General features: G+C 49.5%; 7 protein-coding genes across 7 annotated transcripts; 3 read left to right on the top strand and 4 right to left on the bottom strand.

Annotated features, from left to right (window-relative positions):
- Window positions 1-1,468: 1,468 nt before the first annotated feature.
- On the bottom strand, window positions 1,469-3,929 carry VTN00DRAFT_6522 (uncharacterized protein; the record flags this gene model as incomplete). Its single annotated transcript, XM_069433168.1, has 6 exons — window positions 1,469-1,580; window positions 1,658-1,853; window positions 1,917-3,279; window positions 3,335-3,610; window positions 3,669-3,766; window positions 3,839-3,929. The coding sequence occupies 6 exons, from the start codon at window positions 3,927-3,929 to the stop codon at window positions 1,469-1,471; spliced, it is 2,136 nt and encodes a 711-aa protein (XP_069288954.1).
- Window positions 3,930-5,946: 2,017 nt separating this feature from the next.
- On the bottom strand, window positions 5,947-6,472 carry VTN00DRAFT_6521 (uncharacterized protein; the record flags this gene model as incomplete). The annotated part of the gene is made up of 2 exons (XM_069433167.1): window positions 5,947-6,196; window positions 6,315-6,472. The coding sequence occupies 2 exons, from the start codon at window positions 6,470-6,472 to the stop codon at window positions 5,947-5,949; spliced, it is 408 nt and encodes a 135-aa protein (XP_069288953.1).
- A 1,422-nt stretch (window positions 6,473-7,894) lies between these two features.
- VTN00DRAFT_6520 (uncharacterized protein) lies at window positions 7,895-8,866 on the top strand (the record flags this gene model as incomplete). The annotated part of the gene is made up of 1 exon (XM_069433166.1): window positions 7,895-8,866. One exon carries the CDS (start codon window positions 7,895-7,897, stop codon window positions 8,864-8,866), a length of 972 nt encoding a protein of 323 aa, XP_069288952.1.
- Window positions 8,867-9,529: 663 nt separating this feature from the next.
- On the top strand, window positions 9,530-14,873 carry VTN00DRAFT_6519 (uncharacterized protein; the record flags this gene model as incomplete). Its single annotated transcript, XM_069433164.1, has 10 exons — window positions 9,530-12,253; window positions 12,308-12,322; window positions 12,378-12,512; window positions 12,572-12,850; window positions 12,905-13,247; window positions 13,300-13,544; window positions 13,622-14,023; window positions 14,084-14,215; window positions 14,295-14,400; window positions 14,506-14,873. 10 exons carry the CDS (start codon window positions 9,530-9,532, stop codon window positions 14,871-14,873), a joined length of 4,749 nt encoding a protein of 1,582 aa, XP_069288951.1.
- Window positions 14,874-16,177: 1,304 nt separating this feature from the next.
- Window positions 16,178-16,609, top strand: VTN00DRAFT_6518 (uncharacterized protein; the record flags this gene model as incomplete). The annotated part of the gene is made up of 2 exons (XM_069433163.1): window positions 16,178-16,270; window positions 16,358-16,609. 2 exons carry the CDS (start codon window positions 16,178-16,180, stop codon window positions 16,607-16,609), a joined length of 345 nt encoding a protein of 114 aa, XP_069288950.1.
- A 208-nt stretch (window positions 16,610-16,817) lies between these two features.
- VTN00DRAFT_6517 (uncharacterized protein) lies at window positions 16,818-18,172 on the bottom strand (the record flags this gene model as incomplete). The annotated part of the gene is made up of 2 exons (XM_069433162.1): window positions 16,818-17,370; window positions 17,460-18,172. The coding sequence occupies 2 exons, from the start codon at window positions 18,170-18,172 to the stop codon at window positions 16,818-16,820; spliced, it is 1,266 nt and encodes a 421-aa protein (XP_069288949.1).
- A 1,401-nt stretch (window positions 18,173-19,573) lies between these two features.
- On the bottom strand, window positions 19,574-22,972 carry VTN00DRAFT_6516 (uncharacterized protein; the record flags this gene model as incomplete). Its single annotated transcript, XM_069433161.1, has 3 exons — window positions 19,574-19,781; window positions 19,857-22,692; window positions 22,750-22,972. 3 exons carry the CDS (start codon window positions 22,970-22,972, stop codon window positions 19,574-19,576), a joined length of 3,267 nt encoding a protein of 1,088 aa, XP_069288948.1.
- Window positions 22,973-23,388: the final 416 nt, after the last annotated feature.

Below are 23,388 nucleotides of genomic sequence, written 5' to 3'. Positions count from 1 at the left end.
AGTCAAAGCCACGCATGTCCTTTCGCTAGTATTATCTAGATCAAGTTTTGACAGTATAATCTCAGAACGACCGGGCTGCCGCACAGAGACCGGACCCCCTCGTCCGCTCTTCCCGGCTCTGCGCTGCCTCCCTGCTGTAACGAGCACAAGGGCTCCGCCAGGCGTAGAGAGGGGTGCACGAGAGCAAGGAATGGCGATGAGCGGAAAAGAGAGCCGGCATGTTGCGGCGGATCCCGAGCCGAACACCTGTCATGCGTGGGCAGGACTTATACTATACAAACCTTGACCTCTGAGTGAATCCATTGCGAAAAGAACAGTCTCGAGCAGACTGCGTAGCCCCGTCAGGTCGTCGTACCCTTGTGAGATTCTTCGTGCGATGTGGTGTGAGTCGCGGTCGATGGGGAGAAGAAAGTTGAGGTGACGGAGGGGAGGAGGGGCAGGGCAGATATAGGCGGATCGAGACGGGGCGGGGCAGTCCGCTGGTCCGCGGTGAAGTAAGTCAGCAGCTCTTTCCCCACCGCGCAAGACGAATAAAAAGACATCACTATCAGCTCTGTGACGTCGCCGATGTCGGCTTACGGCACCCAACAACCTTGAAATGTGGGCTGCGGCGCGCATACGCCGTGTTAATTGGAGTGGACGAAGAGGACCTGGAGCTCTGCGGATAGCTTCGTCCCCTCCAACGTTCCGGTCTCGAGGCTTCGGTGGGAGTTTTCGGGAGCAGAGCGTCCCGGCCGTTGTCATCAGATAATCAAAGACCAGCCATTGGAGGCGTGACACGCACCTTGGAGCGGATCGTCTGCATGTACGGTGCGCGGTTTATAAATCATTTCCAACAACCCGCCTTCGATCATATGGAAATTCGGAAGATGGACCTATCCAAGATGCTCGTCCAGCCTGCTTGGCAGACGTCCCGAGCACACCAGGGCTAACAAGGATACCAAGAGGGGATCCGGTTTACTTTCACACCCACGAGCCCAGTCCCCAGGGACCCTCCTTTGTGGAAGAACTTAACGAATCAACACTGCAGGGTTTCATAACCCTGAGTGGCGACATCCTGGAAAGACTGACAACCAGTAGAAATACTAGCATGATGCTTCTGTGGAAGCCGGCGTTGGCTAGCTACCTATCCAAAAATAACGGAGCCGGTAAAAGCAAGAGACGGTCACAGACAGCATGTGCATGTACAAGGCAACCGGACAATCTGATAGACAGATTCAGAGACAAACGGACACTATAAGTACAAGCACAAAAGAGGACATGACAGAGCAGGCAGCAGACAAACATAGGTCATCACAGCAGAAGCAAAACAGGATAACGAATAAGGCCGTCATCTCAATGGAGAACACTGGATGATAAATATATAATGCAGTAGAATGGGCAGTAGGCAGACTAAGGTGGACAGGAGAGCGGATATGAAACCGACTCGCCGCACGGACTTATAGGCACTGCTGATCCCGACGCTCGTTCAACGATCTCCATTCAAACCTACGGCATCAAGTGGGGATGGAGGGCGATCAGACGTTTTCTTCGTGCGGAGAGTGAGCGGATAAGGGTATTCTTCCGGTTCTTCCTCCTCCCTGCAGTGCGAACCACACATTAGCGTCTTGATCTGACATAGGGTCCATCTTCACAACATATAAACCATTGCACTTACGGTAACCTCCAAGCAATGTAGTCCTCGGTACTCAACCCCTCGCGGCCTTCCTGGAGAGACGCAAAATCCCCGGGGGTCATCATCCCAGAGCGGTCTCGTGGTGAGCCTGGGATAGAGAGAGGTCGAGATATCTTCTGCTCCGTGCCTCCAATAATGTCGTGGAAGTCATCGGAAGCGTCGAAAGACGATGGGTACGCTGTTGGTAAATGTCAGTGTTGGCTATTTCATGCAAGGGCACACGAGTGGTGGAATCTATTACCTCTCCTCAGCGCGAGCTGACGCGCCTTTACATATTCAAGGCCCATGCGCTTCCAGTCTAGAAGATCGCTCAGTCTCTCTGTCCTATTCCTTTGGTTGATGCGCTGTCGTCGACTCTTCATTGCAAACTCATACATAAAGTCGGTGAGATGATTGACGGAATCATCCACTCCCTTCATGCGTCGATCTACGATGTAGATCCCATAATCAGACGAGTTCTCAATCAGCTCCTCCATATAGCATCCGAATCCAGATAGATTGGTCGTGATGCTCGGAACTCCCATAACAGTGCATTCTGCCGGCGTATACCCCCATGGCTCATAGTAGGACGGGAAGACTCCAAGATGCGTTCCACGGACAAAGTCGTCGTAATCCAATGGTAAAACTGGGTTGGCAGAATTAAGGAACTCGGGGTGGAAGACGATCTTTACACGATCAGATGGGTGGTTAAAGAGCTGCACACGTCGCAGCTGGTTAAGCACAGGATCATCTGCATCGTTAACCATGTTATGGGTGACGATTGGAGGAAGAGTGTGTCGTTTGAGGGCGAACAGCCGGCGACGCAGTAGGACACGATCTTGAGCAGTGATGAGGTCCTTCTCATCAGGCATGTTGTCCCCTTCTCTCCAGGCCAAGCATCGTTCGAAAAGCCTTTTCCCAATCCCCTTCTCAACTATCTCCAAAGTGTCCCTTAGGGACTTGACTACTGCCTGCCCCTTAAGTGCCTCAACAGCGAGTGATGAGGTCTGCGCCGGCATAATGATGAACGCTACGATGGTAGTCTTAGATCCTGATGACTTGAGACGATGGTTGAGGCGTGCCAAGGACTCGATGAACATATCGACTCCCTTGTTTCGGAACTCGTATCTACCAGAGGTGAAGAAGTAGAGCGTGTTGTTTAGGTCAAAGTCATTATGCCCATAGAAGTGGCCACGGACAAAATCATGGATCTTCTCCTTGGCCTGAGAGTGCAGGTTCTGAAATTCATGTACAGCCGAAAACTTCTTGACGTTTAGTCCATTTGGGAGGACACCATCCGGCTTCCGTTTCAGGAGGTGCTCGCTCTCAAACGCAGTTATGTGAGACACTGTTGTGAAGACGTCCGCGGTGTGTGCGGCGGCACGTTCGATACAGTACCTGTGGTAGATTCCACGCTTACCAGCCTCTGCATCCACATCAAAATACTGCAGGTTATTGTAGAAGTCGACTGAACCAGCGCAGAGATACCGACCCAGCAATGTTGCATGAGTTGTGAAGATGGTCGTGAGGTCCATGTGTCGCTTCTTGGTCAATGGTAGGGCTACTCCAGCAAGCCATTCGTGGAAATGAGCTACCACGGCTCGTCGCCGTTCGTGGGATATGAACTGGAAAACCACGTTAGTCAGAACTTGAAATATTCTGATACAGCTGGATGCAGACCTCTCCCAAGAACCAAGCAACCAGGTACCCGAACACAATGGCTTCGTTCGTCTCGTGGTCACCAGCGGGCGAAGGGATTCCCGCCGTGTTCCATAGATCACCTTTCCATTCATCAAGGAACCTGTATCCAGTGCTCGTATCTATGAGAAGCACACGTGGAGCGCCCTCGATCAGCCAGCGTCCGTATACAAGTTCAATTCCTCTCTCTTTCATCGATGCGATGGTCTCGACCATATGAGGATTGGACGGTGTCAGCTCTTCGACTTCCACGGCAGCCTGCAGCACATCAGTATCCACAGTGCCAGAGATTCGGGGACAGGCTGGTGTCACGCACTGAAGCACGATTGAGAGGTCCGATAAGAGTGTACCGCTCTCCATACTCCGCGGTCGTTACCGGGGCTTTGGACTTGAGAACAGAGTATATGCCGCCCACTGCAGATAGGAAGTTAGCATTTCTTTAACCCTATAGCCCCATGCCAGCTGAAAGAAAGAAATATGTCACACCCCGATTAGCAACTTCCGTAGCCACCTCGAAGAGCATGTGGTTTCGGACGTCGCGCTTGGGCGGCTCGGACCCGTTCTGATCGTTGGCCATGATGTGCAGCTGCAAGCAGGCAAGGGAGGAGATTTCTGAGTTAGAAGATGTCACAAAAAATTATATAAAGCCTAGGGAACGTAGAAAAGGGCAATCAGAGGTGGAGGAATATCCCAATGGATGGTCAGTCCTTTTCGAGGAGGGGAGGCGGGGTTGGCAGGTGGGCCCGGGGTGATTGGGGAAGAGGGGCAGGGGAGAAATCTCTGGCTTCACTCAATATCAGATCCGATCTCTGGTGCACGCAGCGCTGGGCTTTCGATAAGAGTGGAAAGCAGGTCTCGAAGATAAGGAATCTCTCAAGGATTTGCTCTTCTTTTCTACGACCTGCGGGCCTGGTTTGGGGTTATATGAGAGGCTGGAAAGGAGGCGGGGGAACACGGGGCGCCGGTCGCGCGAGATCATGGGATGATACCGACTGGGATTGCATGGTGCACGGTGCTTCTCCGTTATTGCCAAACGCTCTACAGGCATGCTGTGTTGGGAAGGCCCACTAGGAATCGGGATACAGAAAAGTCCCTTGTCCATTGGAATCTTGGATCTTCACCCCGCGATAGCACGGTTCTGCCCGCATCCAGAGAGCAGCAGATGCGGGGAAGAGGGCAGGGAGCATGATCTTCGTGTGCCACAGAGCTGTGGAAGACAGCATGAACCATACGTCACCGCGAAAGAGCTCAAGGGAAGCTTTGGCCGGCGCACGTCATAACATGTGATACAAGGATGGAGGTGCAGCTGGATGATATGTTTGTTTGTCCTCTTGGTCTTACCCCTCCGTCCTGAGCAGACGTGTTGCAGCGAAGAGAAGCTCCTACCAATCATTGGTCCGTCCGTGCTCTCTTTTATAGCCTCTTCAGAGCAGAGAAAGATCCCAACATGGAGCCCAACCGTTTCAAGGCCCCGCATACGGCCTACACGGCGATGTCATGGCTCCTCGGATTGGTCGAGCGGGTAGTAAGCACGGAACCCGAAGCGAACCATGCAGCTCGGGAACAGGAGGACGCTACCCGATTGGACAATTCCGTCAGTACTGTGTACTGCTATTTATTTATACCAGGCTCTTACTGGATGGATAGGTATACGCAGGAATAAGTAGCTGTGAATAAGTCTGTTTTTTTATCCATTATTTGATCAATTGACATCTCTCTGATGTTTTAGAGCGCTGCCACTGGGCAGGGATAGGGAACCTAGCTGAGGGACGAGGAAGGGGTCTTAGGCAGAAAATGGCAAACAAACTGATAGAGGAATAATGAAGAAAATTGTGACGGCGCTCAGTCATAGTAAAATAATGTATTACTACGGTAGCTAGTCATACAGAATCTCGAAAGCATGAGAGGAAAGCAAGGAAAGAGTTTGCAGGGCTTCGTGCAACGTGAGATATATAGGCAAGTAGGACCGGCAGTATTCCGGAGACAAAGCAATACTCCACACCGCCTACCTTACCGCCTAGGTGCCTGCCGCGCCGTCACAAAAATAGCCTGACATCAAAATAACTAAGCAGATAACAATTAGTTAATAATTTAAGATAGATCAGCCAGGAGCGCCGGTAGTCATTTTTATTGCACAGTCCTCAAGCAGACAGTGTGAAGACCCGGAAGTCCTCCAAGGAAGCATTCAATGAATGGGCCAGGCTCCTGCTGTTTTTTAAAGATGTGGTCTTATTACAAAGATCCGGGGACAACCCACAGGTCCGGAGACATCAAACTGGAGTACCCACTACATGATGTAAAATACAGCCAACTTTTTAGAAAATTCCAGTTTTGGATCTGCATCCACAGTAGGAAAAAAAAGTATAAATACCTTATGGGTTCGCTGGACACGGACTAGAGTTCGATGCATGATACCTCGTGGAAGAGTTCCAAGATGATGTCAAATTAGTCAAGACGCATAAAAAAACACGGCAGGTTTATAAAGTGCACAAGAGGTAGATTTCTCCTTGAAAATCCCGGGCACCAGTAAGAATCAGCATAATTAGGGTAACTTCAACTCCATGAAGCAGGCAATCCACAAATGTGTTCAGCCACTATGGTCCGATTAAGAGGCCATCCCTCAACCAAGATCCCGCATAACTGAACATGTCGAGTAGAAGCCAATTGGCATCTGCACACATATAACCTGCCACTGGATCGAAAACAAAGTCTGCTACAAGCTTGACCCATCCCGGGTACGTGATACCAAGCTCCTCAGGGATATCAATTTCTGCAGGATACCACGGACCATAGTCTACATCTTCCTCTGGGTAAACACAGTCCACCGCGATCAGGTAACCAGTCCTGTGTTTTTTCTGGTATAGTATTCTGAATTGCTGGGCGTAGTCTCCCTCTTCGTTTAGACCGGCCAGGCACTTCAAGCCGAAAGGGAAAAGGCATCTGCGGTTCCAAGTCATCGTACTCGATGTTAGGATCCTGAGGCTTCTCGGCGTTTATCACTGAGTCCAAGCTATCCTCATCAATAAGGAGGCAGACGTCCTGGTGAAGGCCGTATGGAATAGGACGATCGACTTCCCACGGCATTCCCTGGGAATCATGTCCATCGTAGTATCTGGACATCTGGCTTTGAAGGATGTTGAAGCGACCACAAAAGGTGGTCAGAGGACACAAAACATCCGGCTGTTGCCTCAGAGAACATGAGCTATAAACTATTAGCTTACCGCCTCACTTCATCCACTCCCTTGCCTTGCAACGAGTCGTCCTCCACGAATTTGATGGTCACCTTATCCCGGACTCTCGAGGTTGTCTCAGGGCTACAGTCCCACCCATGCTCGATCAACTCATTCAGCCGTCGCAGGAATTGTTGCTATCGCTCTTCGTCCCCATATGCCGCACAGCGACAGCACACGAAGCCCCATTTTCCATCATTGAGGTGACGGCCTGTTAGGCGCTGACTCTCGCGGACCCTTGACTAATCGTCTTCGGGTCTTGAAACCCAGTAATCAACCATCTCGAAGGCCATAATAAATGATCTGAGATGATACAACAATAAAAAGAGAATAAGAATCAGTCTAAAATTCCCTCGATGATAGTGGCTGCAGTCCTGTGAAATAATGCCTACCGTACATGGTATTTATTTACGAGTCTATTGGTAACTACCTGTCAGACTGCGCGAACCTAGTAATCCGAAGGTAGTATGATGATGAAAGCTCTGATTATTCGAATCTATCTAACTAACTGACTATTTATTCTCATGGAAATAGGGGTTAAGACCTTCCGAATATTTCTTGATTTAACGATCCCGAGACATTTTCGTGAAATAACAAAGGAAAATAGGTGGTTTCGGGTATAGACAGTATGATCCCTTTATTGCAGGGATTATAACCTTCGAGATGCCTGGATCGGCGCGTGCTGACTAGGCTCATAGGCCTCTTGGCATACCACTAGGTTATAGTGGTAATATTCGGCTGACACTACCTAACTAATTGTATATCATAGTGACCAAATTTATCTGCTTCCCCTGTCAAAGTCCTCTGCTGCTCGTGATGAAGTGTATCATGAATGGTGTCTGACGCGGATGCCGACAGTAGCGCATCCACGTTGCTAAACGGGACTTGCGCACACCGTAGAGGTTATTAAGCAGAGGCCCCATGCAGACTGGAATTACCCCTCACGAAGATAAAGTACCTTGGGTACGTCAGGTACCCTAGATACCCGATATCCGACTTGATCACTGCCAGCTACACCTACCAGCCGAGCATGTAAGAGTTACGTACAACTCTTGAGGGGGGCCATCGCAAGCAGTCGGGCCATCTAACCATCAGCAAAACTCCAGGTACGGGAATCACTAATCTCATGACATACATACGAAAGAGCAAACTGCTTACTCACGTACCATAACATCTCTACTGAACTCAGCAACCCTGCACAATTGACGCTACGCAAATACATAACATCCCATATTCCATTTAGAGAACCAACCATCCGCCCATCCTGGCAAGCTTCATAAGGACCCTTCGAACCCAACAACTACCCGCAACGATGAACGCCATCGTCATCCACAGGCCTGGTGCTCCCGACGTCCTCAAGCTCCACAAGCGGGCGATCCCCAAGCCCGAGGCCGGCCAGGTCCTGATCCGCGTCAAGGCCTTCGGCCTCAACCGTTCCGAAATGTTCACCCGACAAGGCCACTCGCCCAGCGTCCAGTTCCCCCGGGTCCTAGGCATCGAGGCCGTCGGGCTGGTCGAGGAAGCCCCAGGGACGAATTTCCAGCCCGGTGAGACCGTCGCAACCGCTATGGGCGGGATGGGTAGGGCGTTCGATGGCGGGTACGCTGAGTTTACATGTGTGCCAGCAGCACAGGTGCAAGCTATCAAGACGAAATTGCCCTGGGAGGTGCTGGGCGCGCTGCCGGAGATGCTGCAGACCGCCTGGGGTTCGCTGTTCAAGTCACTTTCCCTCCAGAAGGGTGATAGGTTGTTAATCCGTGGAGGGACGACCTCGGTTGGACTTGCTGCTGCTGCGATTGCGAAAGCCCACGGAGCATTCGTTGCTTCGACGAGTCGCAAAAAGGAACGTGAAGGCCTTCTGCGTGACCACGGCGCAGATCAGGTATTCGTTGACGACGGCGCGATCGCAAAACAAGTCTCAGAGAAATGTCCAGAGGGATTTGATAAGATCCTCGAACTGGTCGGGACCGTGACATTGGCGGATTCACTACTCTGTGCGAAGCAGGGAGGCACGGTATGCATCACGGGCATAGTGGGCAACAGATGGACACTGGAGAATTTCAGTCCGATGGAGGTGATTCCATCTGCGACCAAGTTGACGACTTACAGCGGCGGTGAGAAAGACTTCATGGCGACACCGCTGGAGTCACTGGCGCAGCAAATTGAGAAGGGCGAGCTGAAGATAAGGATTGGGAAAGTCTTCAAGATGGATCAGATCGTCGAAGCCCATCAGTGTATGGAGGAGGACGCTGCGGAAGGCAAGATTGTCGTGTTGACTTCGTAATCCATTAATAGTCTGTCACAGGCTGTATCAAGTAGTAGCATATTGGGATCTACCGCTAGTCCATATTAAACCTAAGGAAAAATAAAACAAAGAGGAATCCAATGGCTCAAATTATCAAATCAATGACGGCAGAAAAACATACAACAGAATGGATTCGCTATCTATAAAATAAAATCTATAAAGGTTGATCCACAGTGAACCAATTAAAGTTGAAGACTTCAGGTACACAAAAGTCAACCACTTACAGATGTATATTGGATCATATCTGCTGCAGAATTAGCGATCGCTCAACACCTTAGTCACACTTTGAGGGGACCTTTGTAGATCTAAACCAAGCTAGCTGTTTCCCACTTGTTGTACATATGTAGCCTACATATTGTTTTTTTTTTTTATTTTCTTTTTTTTTCTCAGCACCAATTGGTTGCATAGGTGAGGCTGAAATTAGCTAAATGGTGCGGGGTTCCATTTAAGAGCTGAACGATCTAACGCGGACTACACGGCGAGGCTAGCTCGCAGCCTTGTTTGCTTCCCAGCCTTCAAAGATAAAGCACATAGTGGCCGCATTCACCTGTGAGCCTGACGGCATCTTCCCAAGACTTTTCAAATCGTATCGTGGGGGAGAGATCGTTGCCGATGAATTAGTGTGCTGTATTACTATTCAACATGGAGACCCGCGAAGATCAGTTGAAAGGCGACGAGTCACAGCTGATGCCACCTACTGAAGGGGGGAAATCCTCTAGTACGGTTGACAATGGGGACAATATCTCCCAGAATGACGATAACACTGCTTCCCATCCGACCCCAGGGGCCCCAGCTGTCGGCGGGGGACCAGACAATGATGAATTGGGCTCAAAGATGATAGACGCGATCACTAAAGGATCAGTCGATGAAGTGAGGGAATTACTCGCTTCTGCCGGGACGACAGAGATTCGATTTGACTATCAGTTCGAGGGCGAGGACGATCCTGCAACTGGGCTTACACCATTGATTCTTTCTGCGGCATTCGGGCGCGACGCGCTCGTTCAACTGCTTCTGGAGCATAAAGCAGATCATTCTGCAAAGACCATAAGTTACAAATCAGATCCGCTTCAGCTCGCTTCGCGAGGTGGCCATCTCAAAGTTGTTGAGATGCTTCTAGCAGACGGTGCTGATGTGCATAGCACGAGAGACGATGGAACAACTGCATTGCACATGGCAGCTTCTAATGGACATGATGTCATTGCCGAGCTCCTTTTAGAACATAGGGCAGATTTGGAAGCGAAAGATAGTGATGGATGGACACCACTTTACTATGCCTCCAACAAAGGCTACGATAAAATTGTCAAGACGCTTCTGGAGAAAGGGGCAAAGGTCAATGAACCAACAAATGGTGGGTGGTTCCCATTACATACCGCAGCTGAATATGGCCATACCGCAGCGGTCGAGTTACTCTTGAACCACGGGGCCGATCCAGACGTGAAAGACGTTGGTGGATGGACGTCGCTTTACTTTGCCTCAAGCAATGGATATGACAAGGTTGTCGACATGCTTCTAGAGAAAGGGGCAAAGGCCAATGAGGCAACAAATGATGGATGGACCCCATTGCATACGTCTGCTCAGGATGGCGATGTCACCATTGTCGAGCTGCTTTTGAGCAAGGGTGCTGCAGACATTGAAAAAGAAGACAATGAAGGATGGACCGCTCTTCTTTCTGCCGCTTACTTTGGGAAGGATGAGGTTGTGAAGCTGCTCTTGAGTAAGGGTGCAGATACAGCAAAAAGAGACCATGTTTCTAAACGGAATGCTCTCCATTGGGCCTCTCTCGAGAGGCATGACAAGGTTGTCCAGCTGCTTTTGGATGTTGAGGGCCAGGAAAGCATCGACAGAAACGCGTTAGACAGTTCAGGATCCACCGCTCTTCACTTGGCAGCGTGGTCTGGAGCCGAGTCAGTCGTCCAGAAGCTGCTTGGGGACGGACGAACCGATATTACCATCCAGGATCACGACGGCGATACAGCCTTATCTGATGCGGCCAACAAGGGCCACGTACGAGTGATGGTGCAGTTACTGGAGACAGATGTCTATTTCCCCGAGGATCCTGTCAAAGACAAGAACTGCCTCGCGACCGTTTCGGAAGCGTCGGAGATAGAGGAGGCGCTCTCGAAAGGGCTCGACAAAGAGATCGAGTCGCCACACGAAATCGAGTTGATTATGTACTGGGCGGTTCTTAATGGCCGGCAGGGATTAATGCAGAAATGCATTGATCATGGACAAAATGTGAAGTCATGGTCTCGAAAGAAGGCCACTTGGTTGCATGTGGCAGCCGGCAACGGCCGATACGATGTGGTGCAGTCTTTACTCAAACAACTGGCGATGGAGGACGAGCAAGATGCTCCGTCCGACATCCAGGATGCTGTGAGAACTCCGCCAAAGGTGAAATATCTTAGAGCGATCATGATGAAGAGTGATTCCGGAGAATCACCCCTCTCCCTGGCAGTTAGAGGAAAATACCGACAAGTTGAAGACGTTTTGTGGGGTGAAATCAGGAGAGTGGGGACGGAAATCCCGAACTTTTTGACATCTTATCCGGAAGAAGCTAATCAAGCGCTTGAGTTGGCTGCCCAGTTCGAAAAGCCCGGAGAAGAGCGCGTCTTGTTGCATCTCTTGAAGCATGGCGCAGATACGCAAGATCCACCCCTAGGTGCCAACTGGACAACTCTACAGTGGGCTGTATATCGCCGTCAGGCAGTAGCCGTTTGGTGGCTCTTATCAAACGGAGGGCATTTAAAGAGCGAGGAAATCGAAAATGCTCTCAAAATCGCCAAATCCGAGGAAAACTCAGAGGGCGGCCATGGCCCGGTAGATCAAGCCATTACCGAACTTCTCCATAATCCTCCCCAGATTCTGGAAAAGATGGCTCACTCAGACGATGACGACCCACCGATATTACAGGTCCCGTCGGACGATGACGACAGGTTCTCAATCGGTGCTCTTCAGGGCACCATTGTTGATTTCTATCGCAAGGAAGGGCAGATTGATCTTCAATTCAAACAGCTTGGGGTGGAAGCCCTTATCTATAATCTTGGACCCCAACAGGTCATGTCGGATGCCAGGAAACTGGACATTCGTCAATTGCCAGTTCTCAAGCAACGTGTTTCTGCGTCCTGGAAGGACAAAAGGGAGCAATCAACAGTGCCTGAGCGTAAAACTGTCTCTAAGGGAACGACACAACAAGTTTCCAGAACCGCCAAAAGTCCAGGGTCCGAACAAACCAAAGGACCCCCCGAAACCAAGGGCCCCCAGACCGAAGGCCGAGCAAAAGACCCCGCAGAAAATACGGCTCGAGAGAGATCAGCGGAACTTCCGGGAGATCTTCAGTTCCGATGGTTGCATATCCCAGTCAATAACGTATGTACCACGGGGAACTTCATAGCTAAGATGTTGCTAACTGGTCTAAACTAGATGCATTTGATCGAGGTTGGTCCCGCGGAACTTCCCCCTGCAAAATTATGAGACTAATGCATCCCCGAAGGACCTCATCACCCGACTCTCAAGAGATTCAAAGAAAAAGAACAAGGAACATCGTCCTTTGATCTCTTTCATTCGTCGAAGCTGGACTGAGCTGGCCGCAGGCGGGAGAAAGCACTACATGAAACCGCAGTGTGTGGTACGTGTACCAGAATCCCCTTTCAGCCGGCATGATCTAAAGACAAAATATCGTAACAGAAAGAGTCCCTGGAATTTAAGCCGCCGAGAAGCAACAACAACCAGAATGAAAATGAGAATGCAGATGAGGAGCTTCGATTGTATGACCAGACAAGAGACACAGCCGAGGCGACTAGTACAAAAGACCAGCCGGTACCGGCAGCAGCAGAAAACGCGGCAGAAATGCCTAGCAACGCTGCCACTGATGAAATGGGCCGAAGCAGAAAAGATCTGAAACAAAAACCGATCGAGAAGGGGTCGCCATCTTCAGTCGGAAGTAAAAAGAGGCTTGCCCTTTATGTTTGTCCTCCGAATTGGACGCATTATTATGACTTATGCTTATAACGACCACAGATGCCGTATCTCACTCTGGCAGATAAGCCAGCCAATCCAACCGAACAAACTGGCAATGCCAACGACAGCCACAGCCCGGGGAATCAGAGCCCACGGGAACAGAGAGGTATTGCTGAAACAGGAAGAGGGGCACCTGAGCCAACAGGAGAGCCAAATAAAAGAAGAATCGTGCACGAACCGATGACACTCGATCAGTATTATTATGCAACTCTGGATGACACTCGAGAAAGAGATGATTTTCAAGTCATTTCACGCTATCTTGATCGGGAGAGAGACAAAAATGTACCGAAAGAACCCCAGATATTGATGGTCGACCAACTGTGGCTGTGGATTATTGATGAAAGTATGCACTCGATGAACAGCTGTAGGGAGAATCTGCTGACTTTTCCACCCAGAAACTATCATCACAAGTACAACAAGGCACCCCAAACAGTTTGACGACATCATTTTGCGAAACGTTGTCGACAATTTGGTTTTCGGGGAGATCAAGGGCATCATCGATCGCCCGACGTCAGTGGAGTCCATGATGGAGTTTATCATCGGCATCACCACTGGCTTATTCACGCAGAACAAAGCGGTTGTCCGGCAGCAGAAGCTCAAGTCAGCGTTGGAGATGTTTCGTGAGTCCATTCGACATGTGGTCAGTTGGCACACATCGTTTCGGATCGGAGTTTTGACTTTATGTTTGTCCCTGACTAAGATGACATGATTGGGTAGGCCGATATTGAAACGAAACTCTTCAATGCCTTTGAGGCTTCTCTCCGAGAGACACGAAAATTAAGTTCGAAGCCCAAGTCCGGAAAGGATGGAAATCCTTCTCCTGGGAATCCTTCTGGGAATTCATCATCAGAAGGCGCATCAGATAAGAAATCGTCCGATAATCCTTACTACAATATCGCCGAGGAGACAGCACTTCTTCGCGAGATCAAAGACATTCGCGACGAGCTCAATATTCTCACCAACTTGGCCGAATCGCAAGAAGTGATCTGGAAACAAACCTTTGGAACCGACTCATTGGAAGACCGCTCCAACTTCAAATACTTTCATTCATGCACACCAACAGAAGTGAAACAGGAACTGCAGGAAATGGCTGCGGAGGCAAAAATAGTCCAAAACTCGGTTGGTCTTTCTCCTTTTTTTTTTGTCTTTCTAACACGGACCTTCACACACACCCCACAGGTACATACTCTTCTGGATCTTCGGCAGAAACAAGCCAGCATCAGAGAAGCGGAATTTGGACGGCAACAGGCTCAGGATACGGCGAAGCAGTCCAATACTGTCATGGTCTTTACCGTTGTGACCATTGTATTTGTGAGTGCTTTTTCCCCCCTCCGAAACATTTCGCTGGCCATGTCGTCTCTCATGATTGATCGTTTCTCCATACAAAAAGCTACCTCTCTCGTTCCTGGCCTCTCTTTTCGCTCTGAATGTGTCAGAATTCCCACACGAATCGGGCAGCATTCAGTACGAAGCATGGTGGATATTCCCCATAATCTGTGAGTTCCTCCGCCCTCTCTCTTTTTCTGCATTTTTTTCTGGTCAACCTCAATCCCGAGTTACACATCATGTAAACCGCTAAAAGTAGAGCCTCCTACCTGTAGTTGGCGTTTCCGCAGCGGTATCTATCCCTTTCATTTATGTAGCATTCAACGTGAACTCGATCATGAACCTTTACAGCAACTGGAAGAAACAGCCCAACAACAAGAATTGGCAGGATGGTCCAAATTCCTCCTCCTCGTCATCATCGTCACTTTCACCTCTACGCACGAGAAACCCTTCGAAAACCGGAGGTGATTCTGTTTCTACTAGAGCAGATTTGACTAGCCGGTCGATCGACAAGTTAATGGAAAAATCCATGGCCGAAACTGAAGAGCTTTCTGAACGGCAGACATTTTTGGAGAGGATTTTGTCCAGACGCAGGCGAAATGGTGATTACAACGATGCAAGTCAAAGGCATTCTCCTGTTTAATATCCTATGCACACAGCACATGTAAATTGAGAACTATAAATGGTTGCCTCGCACCAACCATGTAGTCTGGTCCCCGACTGATTCCTCCCAGAATGGAATTCCCGTCTGCTTATGCGAAGAGATCATTTGCAATAGTTGGTAAAAGTTTACAACTTTATTCTTTCTATATTATTAAGATACTCATAAACTTCTAAGAGTATATCTCAGTAGTAGGGGTAAGATAGGTTGATTGAGTGTGCGTTGTAGGAGGCAGGAAGCAGGCTGACCTCTAGGAGGTTGATCTACGGAGCACCTAGGCGAGCAGGACGGGCCGGCGACCTCCAACAGTGTGTTAGCTAGGCACTTCAAGATATCTAGATACTTGAATCGAAAGGAGGGTGCTTAGTTATATGTTTGCATCGATATCCGTCTATATAGCAGGCTACCTCTGGAAGTTACTTGTGAACAACCAAAGTTAACGGTGGTATCTAGTACTTAATGGTTATATTTATCTATCTAGTATAGGTACAGAAAAGATAAAGCGCAATAATATCTTGATTGATATCGCGTGCTCTTCCCGAGTTCCTAAGAATAATGCTGCACCCTTCATAACATAGTCTCTCTTAGACGGGAGAGATCCCGAAATATCTTATCCTATTTGGACAGAACTGGTGTTCGTAATATTTGTGGAACGCAACGAGTCAACTTTCCGAGGGTTCCTGTTTATAGAACCCTAACTCGGCAGCTCGACCTGATCTACCCGACAACAAGGAACATCAACGCTCACTCTCACCACAATAACAAACTACTGGAACTGTCACCAGGTTTCTAGTGGTCACAGAAACCTAGCACATGCAGCTTCATCGTGAGTTATAATACAACAAGAGGAAGTATGTCCATGACGTCACAAGACCCGATACAGATACATGGAATGCACCCGTCTCCATGACCTCACCATACCGTCAACCGAGCAAATGAAGATGTCCACGTCTTCATGGGATCCTTGGCAGCAAAGCGACACAGTCAGGTTCTTTTCTGCGATTCTTATATTTTGAGGGCCACTTTCCGTCAACGTCGCAGATACGTCATCTGTCCCCAACTTTCCGCAAGCAAGGTCAAACTTGCTTTGGTATTGATCCGTCTCTTGCTTGTGAGACAGATAGAAAACTGATATATTAGGCAGATATAACTAGGTACCTCTGGTAGGTACTTATTTGCTGCTGAAATCTTCTTTTTGTGGAAGGGAAGCATTTTATCTACCTTCTCTACACTAAACATAACCCAAGCTACTGCCTCTATAATACTATACCACATACCTACCGAAAATGGTCCGAGGCGCGCAATACGACAACGGTATCCCCCAGAGCGACAACGCCATCGAAGCGGGCGAGACTAAAGCCCATGGAGTCAATGAAGGGGTACATGAATCAACTATTTCCATCTCGCTACGTATATGATTTTTTTTTTCCCTTTTCGCATCTATTCTAACAGGAAACGACATACAGGTCGGCTCCGAACCCGTCGACCGCTCCTACAAGGCCGCCGAACCGCCCGAAGACATAGCCGATCCGAACAAGAAGTACTGGTTCAGCGCCCAGGGCAGCAAGGGCTATCCGCACTCGGGCAGTGGGAAGGGGCACGAGGGTCCTAGAGGCCTGGGTGAGCATAAAGGACTAGGTGCTCACAAGGCGGATGGATGGACTCCAGCTAAGGAGGATATCGGGAAGAATCAGCGGGAGTTGAGAAGGAAAGAGTAAAAAAAAAAAACTTTTTCGATGTCTATTTATCTATCAATGAATGAATGCACTACTATGTCGATATAATCGAAAGCCAACCCAATTCATGATGTGGTTATTTATATCGTTCTTCATACCCAGATATTCCAAAGCCGTTGGTCTTTGAACTATAAAAGGTCAAGATGGAAAAAAAATTTATAATCGACAAATTCAAGAAAAAAGAAAATACTTATGAAACCATATCTCTAGGAAGAACACCAAACGTCCAATTCCTCACAAACCCCTTTTCAGCAAGATCCTCATCAGACAGACCGACCACTCCGATGATCCTCTGACAGAGCGCCTCATTATATACGATCTCGCTTCTTCTCTGAGGTTCTAACATCCGCCTCAGGGCGATGGTGAAGTCGATCCACCGTAGTCGAAAGATGAGTTCCGACGCAGTACCAGGAAATTCGACGATGGATTTCTTGATGAAAGGTGCCCAGCGCTTCATCTCCTGAAGGATGATCACCGCGCAGGGGTTCCGGGTCAGTATGGCCGAATCGAGAACGGCGTTGCGTCCGATCAGCTCGCTGGCAAGTCCTAGTCTATCGCTTTTGATGTGCTCGATGACTGCTGCTACTCGTGCGCTTCTCGCGTCAGTTGGAGATCCAGTGACCAGTCCGGGGGGGAAGAGGCCGTCTAAAGCGGTGAGGCTCACCAATCCTCTCTTCGGGAGTCTCGCAAAGCCCTGCTTGATCAGATTTGGTGTAGGAATTCCGGCTATTTCCTTGACCTTTCTGAGAAATTGGATTGTGTACAATGACGGCCGGAGAAGGGCAGATACTATTGTATACTCCAGGTCATCCCTGTCCGGGTCAGAGCCCACGAGTCAACATCGGGAGTGACCGAGATCCGGCTATAGATCTTGCTACTGTATTCATAAAGCTCTGCAAGCACGGTCAAATGCTGCGGATCGATTCTCTGATCGTGTGGTAAACCGTAGCCATTAACCGGCTGCGGATAGCCTTCTTCATTTGGAATGCCAGCAACATCTGCGTCCCAGGTGCTGAAGCTCCATTCGGAGTCAACCAAAATGAGCGGAATTGCCGAGTCTGGATCGCACGCATCCTCGTCAACTTCAAATATCTCAGCACGATCCGAGTCACTGAGCAGGCGTGTCGGGTCGCAGAGCGGTACGCTCCTCCTGTCACATTCCCTACGGCTGTCGCCCGTCTCGGAAAGCCGGCGGCTGAGCTCCAGTGCGTCAGTAGACACGACAAAATTGACTATGTCCGTATCATCATGGTCCTCACAGATTCTGGCTAACCAAGTCCTCTGCGTCAGTGCAACGATGAATACAATGTTGCGCGCAGCGTTCCTCTGGGCACAGTCCAAGGGCAACGGAGCCCTCCAAAATGTATCCAGCATGAGACGCACGGTATGTGTATGGTTCGCGAGCGCTGCCCAGTCTGCCGTCCGAAGAGACTTCTTTGGTCTTGTCAGACTCTCTTCATAGACGGCGTACTTCTTGATCTGCCATTCGACTGATCCCTCTGTTGCAGCCATGGTCTTTGCTGATTCGCGGATGCTGGTTGCCATGTCTTCAGCGAGATAAGTGTCTCGTTCCTCTGTATCTGTTCTTGTCGTCGCCCTCTGACAAGCCCTCGAAAGAAACAACTCCGCATCAAGCTCCAGCAACTCAGCGACATCCTCCCATTGAAACTGACCACCGGTGCGGGGATCTATTTGATTGTGAAACTTGTGCCCGAAGCAGAGTTCACACCTCAGAATATCCGTCACTGATTCAAAAAAAGTCACCATACTCCGTGAAACGCTCGACAACAGCACGAATATCACTCGGGAGAGAAGAAGAATTATCGATCTCCGCAATTTCATATACCGCAGGCACAGCACTCGCTACAAGAGCCTGAAATTCACCGTGACACCAGAACGCTCGTCGACTGATATAGTCATCCAAGAATACTCGCATCCTGGTGTATGTCAAGTCTGAGACACCTATCGGGTGCCTAAGGTAATCTTGACAGCATTTCAACCGTCCTGGATCGCCTCGATAATATGTGGACTGAGGTCTGGATGTTCGAGTAGTTTCGGCGCATGGCGAACAACTTCTTGCACCTTCTTTCGATCAACGTCCTTCAGATGAGGGTGATCATAGGGTACGGTTACGTCGTACATACCCATTTTGATGGCACTATAAATTAATTGTCGAATCAGTTATAATTCGTTCAGATAATGACAAAAATAGAAGGCAAGTATGTGTGAGGGTGGTGTTTGATTCGTTCGATCTCGTAAATTCAACCAAAAATAATAACTAAGTTTAAGAGACTCTTAAATTACACAAGAAACGATCATATAGATCTCCAAATTCACTGTTTAGTCCACCAGGGCCCCTCCAAGTTTAACATATTGCAGAACAAACAAAGTGGTTGAATCAAATTAGGAACCACTGTGAAATAGCGTGTTCACGTAAAGACCATGTACCCAAACAAAGACCAACAAAAGACTTGTTTTTCTTCATTCAACAAGGAATGCTTACCTAGTTGAGGTTATTGTTGACCCGCTCAGGATCTAAATTTGGTGAAACTGAACCTTACAGATACAAGACACAAACCGACTGTAACTCGAGATACTCTATTGTTGAATGTGCTCCTTCTGTCTAAAGAAAGAAGTCTTGATATTTGCTCCGGTGACTGCGTTCATCGACAAAAAATAGCATAAATCAAGCAGGACAATAAAAAGGGTTGGGAACACCAGTGTACAGTACATGAGACAAAGGATAATTAGAACGCTGATGGTATGAAAAGTGCGCGCATCTATCCAAAATGCAAGTCGGAATATAATTATTAAGAACCCTGTACATTACCCGGGAATTGTAGTCACTATCAGAATGACTCAAGAAAAAGGTGAAGGAGCTATAGAAGCACCAACCGCCGTGAGAACATTCACAAAAAGTTAATTCTCAAAGAAAGAAAGAGAAATTCATGAATCCGAAGGCTTCTTGGGTTCCTTTTCTTCGCTGACTGCGTCAAAAATCGACTGTACGTCCGAAGGAGGACGTGGAGAAGGGGATTTCGGCTCCGGAGTGATTGTTTTGGCTTTAACGACTTGAAGGAGGTGGTCGCCCAAGTCACCAGCGCCATCTATTTTGCTGATCTTGGAGCTGAAGAATTCGACATCGGATTGCATCCTATTTCTCCCGTTAGTCACGTTGGACAGGGAAAAATACATGGATAAATCACTATCATCGAGGGATCGATCTTACCTCTGTCTTCCAGCTTCCGTTCTCACTGTCACCTCCTGGAATGCCTTGGTCCATTGTTCCCTGTAACTATTAAACACCGGGTTCATAATCATCATTACCGTGGTCTCCGGAAGATGCTTGGCGAGGACACGATGGAGAGTACCCGTCTCCTTTGCCAAAGTCTCCATGTAAGGACTGACAGCGTTAGTGTCTTTCTGCGCATCCCAATCGATTTTCTTCATTGCATTGACATGGATTGCAGAGCGAGAGCTCATGATATCAACAAGCTTCTCGTGGATCCCGGATTGATGTTCTTGGTAAAGCCGCTTGACTTTATCAAACTCCGTCATCAACGGACTGGACGGTGAGTGTCTGCGGAGAAATTCACGGATATACGGGATCAATGCGATAATGAAACTTAGGCCTTGTGAGGAGAGCGCTAGATGCTTTGTTGTAATATTCTTCAGGCCTGCACTTCTCGTGGCTCCAGCTCCCAGAATCAGCTGAGAGGAGCGTGAATTAAAGAGCTTCAGGCACTCCAGCAGATTGGATCCAATTTCTTGGACCATGCTAGGAATATTCGCCATGAGATACTGGAACTCTTCGATGCTCCTCATCATCGCTAGAGCCGATTCCGGAAGGATGTATTTCTGTTCATCAATAATCGCGCTCCGGACCTTGTCTTTGCCAGACCCGTTGGCCGCGGTGCCATTCGACAGTGCAGCTTCTCCATGGACCTCATCCTCACATAGCCAGATCTTAGAGACATTTGACCACATGTCGATATCCTTTGTGCTCGCTTCAAGAATCCTGGAGAGAATGGTATTCTCAGCGTCGCCGAAATCTTTGGCATCCCATTTGTCCGAGTCCATGACATTAACGATACGGTGTCGTTGGCTGTTGCCGAAACGTGAAATGAACTCCCTAATCTGATTATCGACAACCGTCTTCAGAGAAGTACCACTGCGGCCAGAGATAGCTTCACATTCATCCGCAAAAAGCCGATTCAGACTGAAATATCTCAAGAATTCCTCCGGAGAAAGATGTGAGGTCTGTTCGGATCTTACTTTCAGAACCTTGATTATCTGAGATTGGACAATATCCACAGCTTGTCCAAGAAGACTGGACATGTCCAAGACCTGTAAGATCTCCTCCTGGACCGCTGCCGCTGCTCCACCCCCGGGACCAGGTCCAGATGCATTATCCAAGCTTTGCACGCTCGGGCTCTTAGGTATCTTGAGGCCGCTTGTGATATCAAGAAGAACCTTGACTTGGACACTGAGCCTCCTAAGCGATTCGCTGATATCAGTATACACTCGGGTTAACATTGTTTGTGCTTCCTCTGGATCAAGCGCGCGGAGATTCCGTGCCAGGATCGATGACTTCTCCTGCTGGCTTAGCTGCCGTCCGCCGTGCGTCGAGGCCGACATCATCGACTCGTTGTCATCATCACTTGAACTAGGCAAATGCCTCCGAATCAACCCTTTCATCTCTCGCAGAACAGCATTCTTGAAAGAGGTTGCTGCAGGCATTGTGTGATGGGCGCGAGCAAGACCGGTGAGCTCAGTATGCAATCGTGATCTCAACTGGTCATCAAAATGCATGTATGGAAACCCCGAAGGAACAGTTCGCTGGGCTCCGCGCGAGCGCTGAAATGACATGCCCCAACGCTGCAATGTCACGTCTGGAGGAACACTTTCAACATGCCGCCGCAGGTCTCCTAAAAGGTCATCCAAGAATCTATTCTCGTAGCCCACGCCAATCCGATATCTAAGCTTTGCAAGGCCATCTGAGGCTCCCTCTAGAGCCTTGATACCCCGCAGGTCAATTCTGCTCACGCCCTCTTGCGCCTCGTCACCTTCGCTCAAGCGACTCTTGGTCTGTTCTCCAGCCATCAGCCTCTCCACCTCATCAAGACTCTCTGTCGCCTCCTCGATCTCCCCTCTCTCAACCATCTCCTCGCATTTAGATACGGACTCCACGACCTCGCGTAGTTGAGCCACCGCATCTGCCAGTTTCCGGACGTTCTCCCTTCGACGGCGTAGATTTACCACCTTAAGGCCGCCCAGCGCCATCTCCCTGTCAATCTTATTCAGGTCCTTCCGCAATACCTGTATTCTCTTCACAGAATCGGCAGCCTCCGAATGGAGTTCGCGCAACGATCCAAGCGCAGTGAAGAAAGACTGCGAGGCAGTAGAGATCGACGAGATCAGATGTATCTCCACAGTGTCCATGTACCAGGAGAGCTTTTCCTGAAGGATCGCGTTCGTGGAGAGCGCCTTTCTTCCTGTAGAAACTGGTTCCAAAGCAGCTCCATTCGCGGCCTTGTCTCCGTGAGAAGATTTTGGCGGCTGTCTAACCACTTCTGATCGCTCCGAGACCACGTCAAAAGTGCGGGGATTCTCTAGATGAAAGTCGTCTTCGAAATAGACGCTCGGGATCGTCGAGAGAGGAGTCATTGCAGGGGCCGGACCACGTCCAGTGGACGGCCGTCTCCCTCCTCGCGTATCGAACGGAGAAGTGGCTCGCGAACTCGTGGACACTGCAGAAGATCGCCGTTCCAGCGGCCTCGACCTCAGCACGTCCAGCTCTTCCGTTTTCTGCCCAGCGTTGCTCCCCCGAACCGACTGGGTCTCATTTTGCTCGTTACTCTCTTTTGCGCGTTGGAAGGCATCGTACAATGAGCCGACTTGGGCAAGGTACGGCTGGAAAGCTTTCGATTCCACACGGGGGATGTTTGTCAGTGTGACCGGAGGTATATCTCGAGAAGTCGGTGGTTTATATCCGGTAGACAACACGGCCGTATGGGGTACGAGCCCAGTTCGTACGATGGGAGGTTGAAGGAGGGTCGAGATTGCTACAGGTAGGTTAAAGGTCAGCGCCCGATCCCAGCAAAGTCAAAACCTCGACATACCATTCTGCCCGGCCTCTGCTATCGATCCATGGTGCTGGGATGTGTCTAGAACGCCACCGATACTGACGATGGAGCTTGCCGTCGATCCTCTCCTGGAGGCGTATCTATGGGACGGAGGGACTCTGGGGGATTCGTGCTGCGCGGAGGAATATTGCGATATCGATGGGGTCGACGCAGCTGACGCCAGACTGTCAACTGATTTCCGCGGGCTGGCCGAAGACATCTCGATCTTTCGATAAGCCGAAGCCTACGTAGACGCATCCACCATACAAAGGGGGACAGAGGGTCAGACTCGGAGTCGCTATGCGGACATGGCAATGGCAGAGGGCATCCGCTGGATTTTGGGAGATCAACGCGGACCAGCAGCTTCCCAGTGCGCTTGGAACACCGAGCCAGCAGTCGATATCGCTGAAAGGGCAAGACAGTACGATCGAAGCTATCCGGAACGTCAAGCACAGTCCACCCTTGACCATCGGGGACGAGCGTTCAGCGCCCGATCGGGTAAGGTGTCATCCGCAACGGCGGGCCTGTCAGCGCGGAGCAAGTCTTCTTCCGGGGCCGCGCCATGTGGCTACAGGGGTCGGTCTAAGATATCTCCATTTTCAGCGCTCCCTAGCCATACCATGATCATTATTATTA

The sequence above is a fragment of the Thermoascus crustaceus genome, assembly GCF_041956765.1.
Source record: "Thermoascus crustaceus strain CBS 181.67 unplaced genomic scaffold VTN00scaffold_3, whole genome shotgun sequence".
NCBI lineage: Eukaryota > Fungi > Ascomycota > Eurotiomycetes > Eurotiales > Thermoascaceae > Thermoascus > Thermoascus crustaceus.
This window is presented reverse-complemented; position numbering and strand designations above follow the sequence as displayed.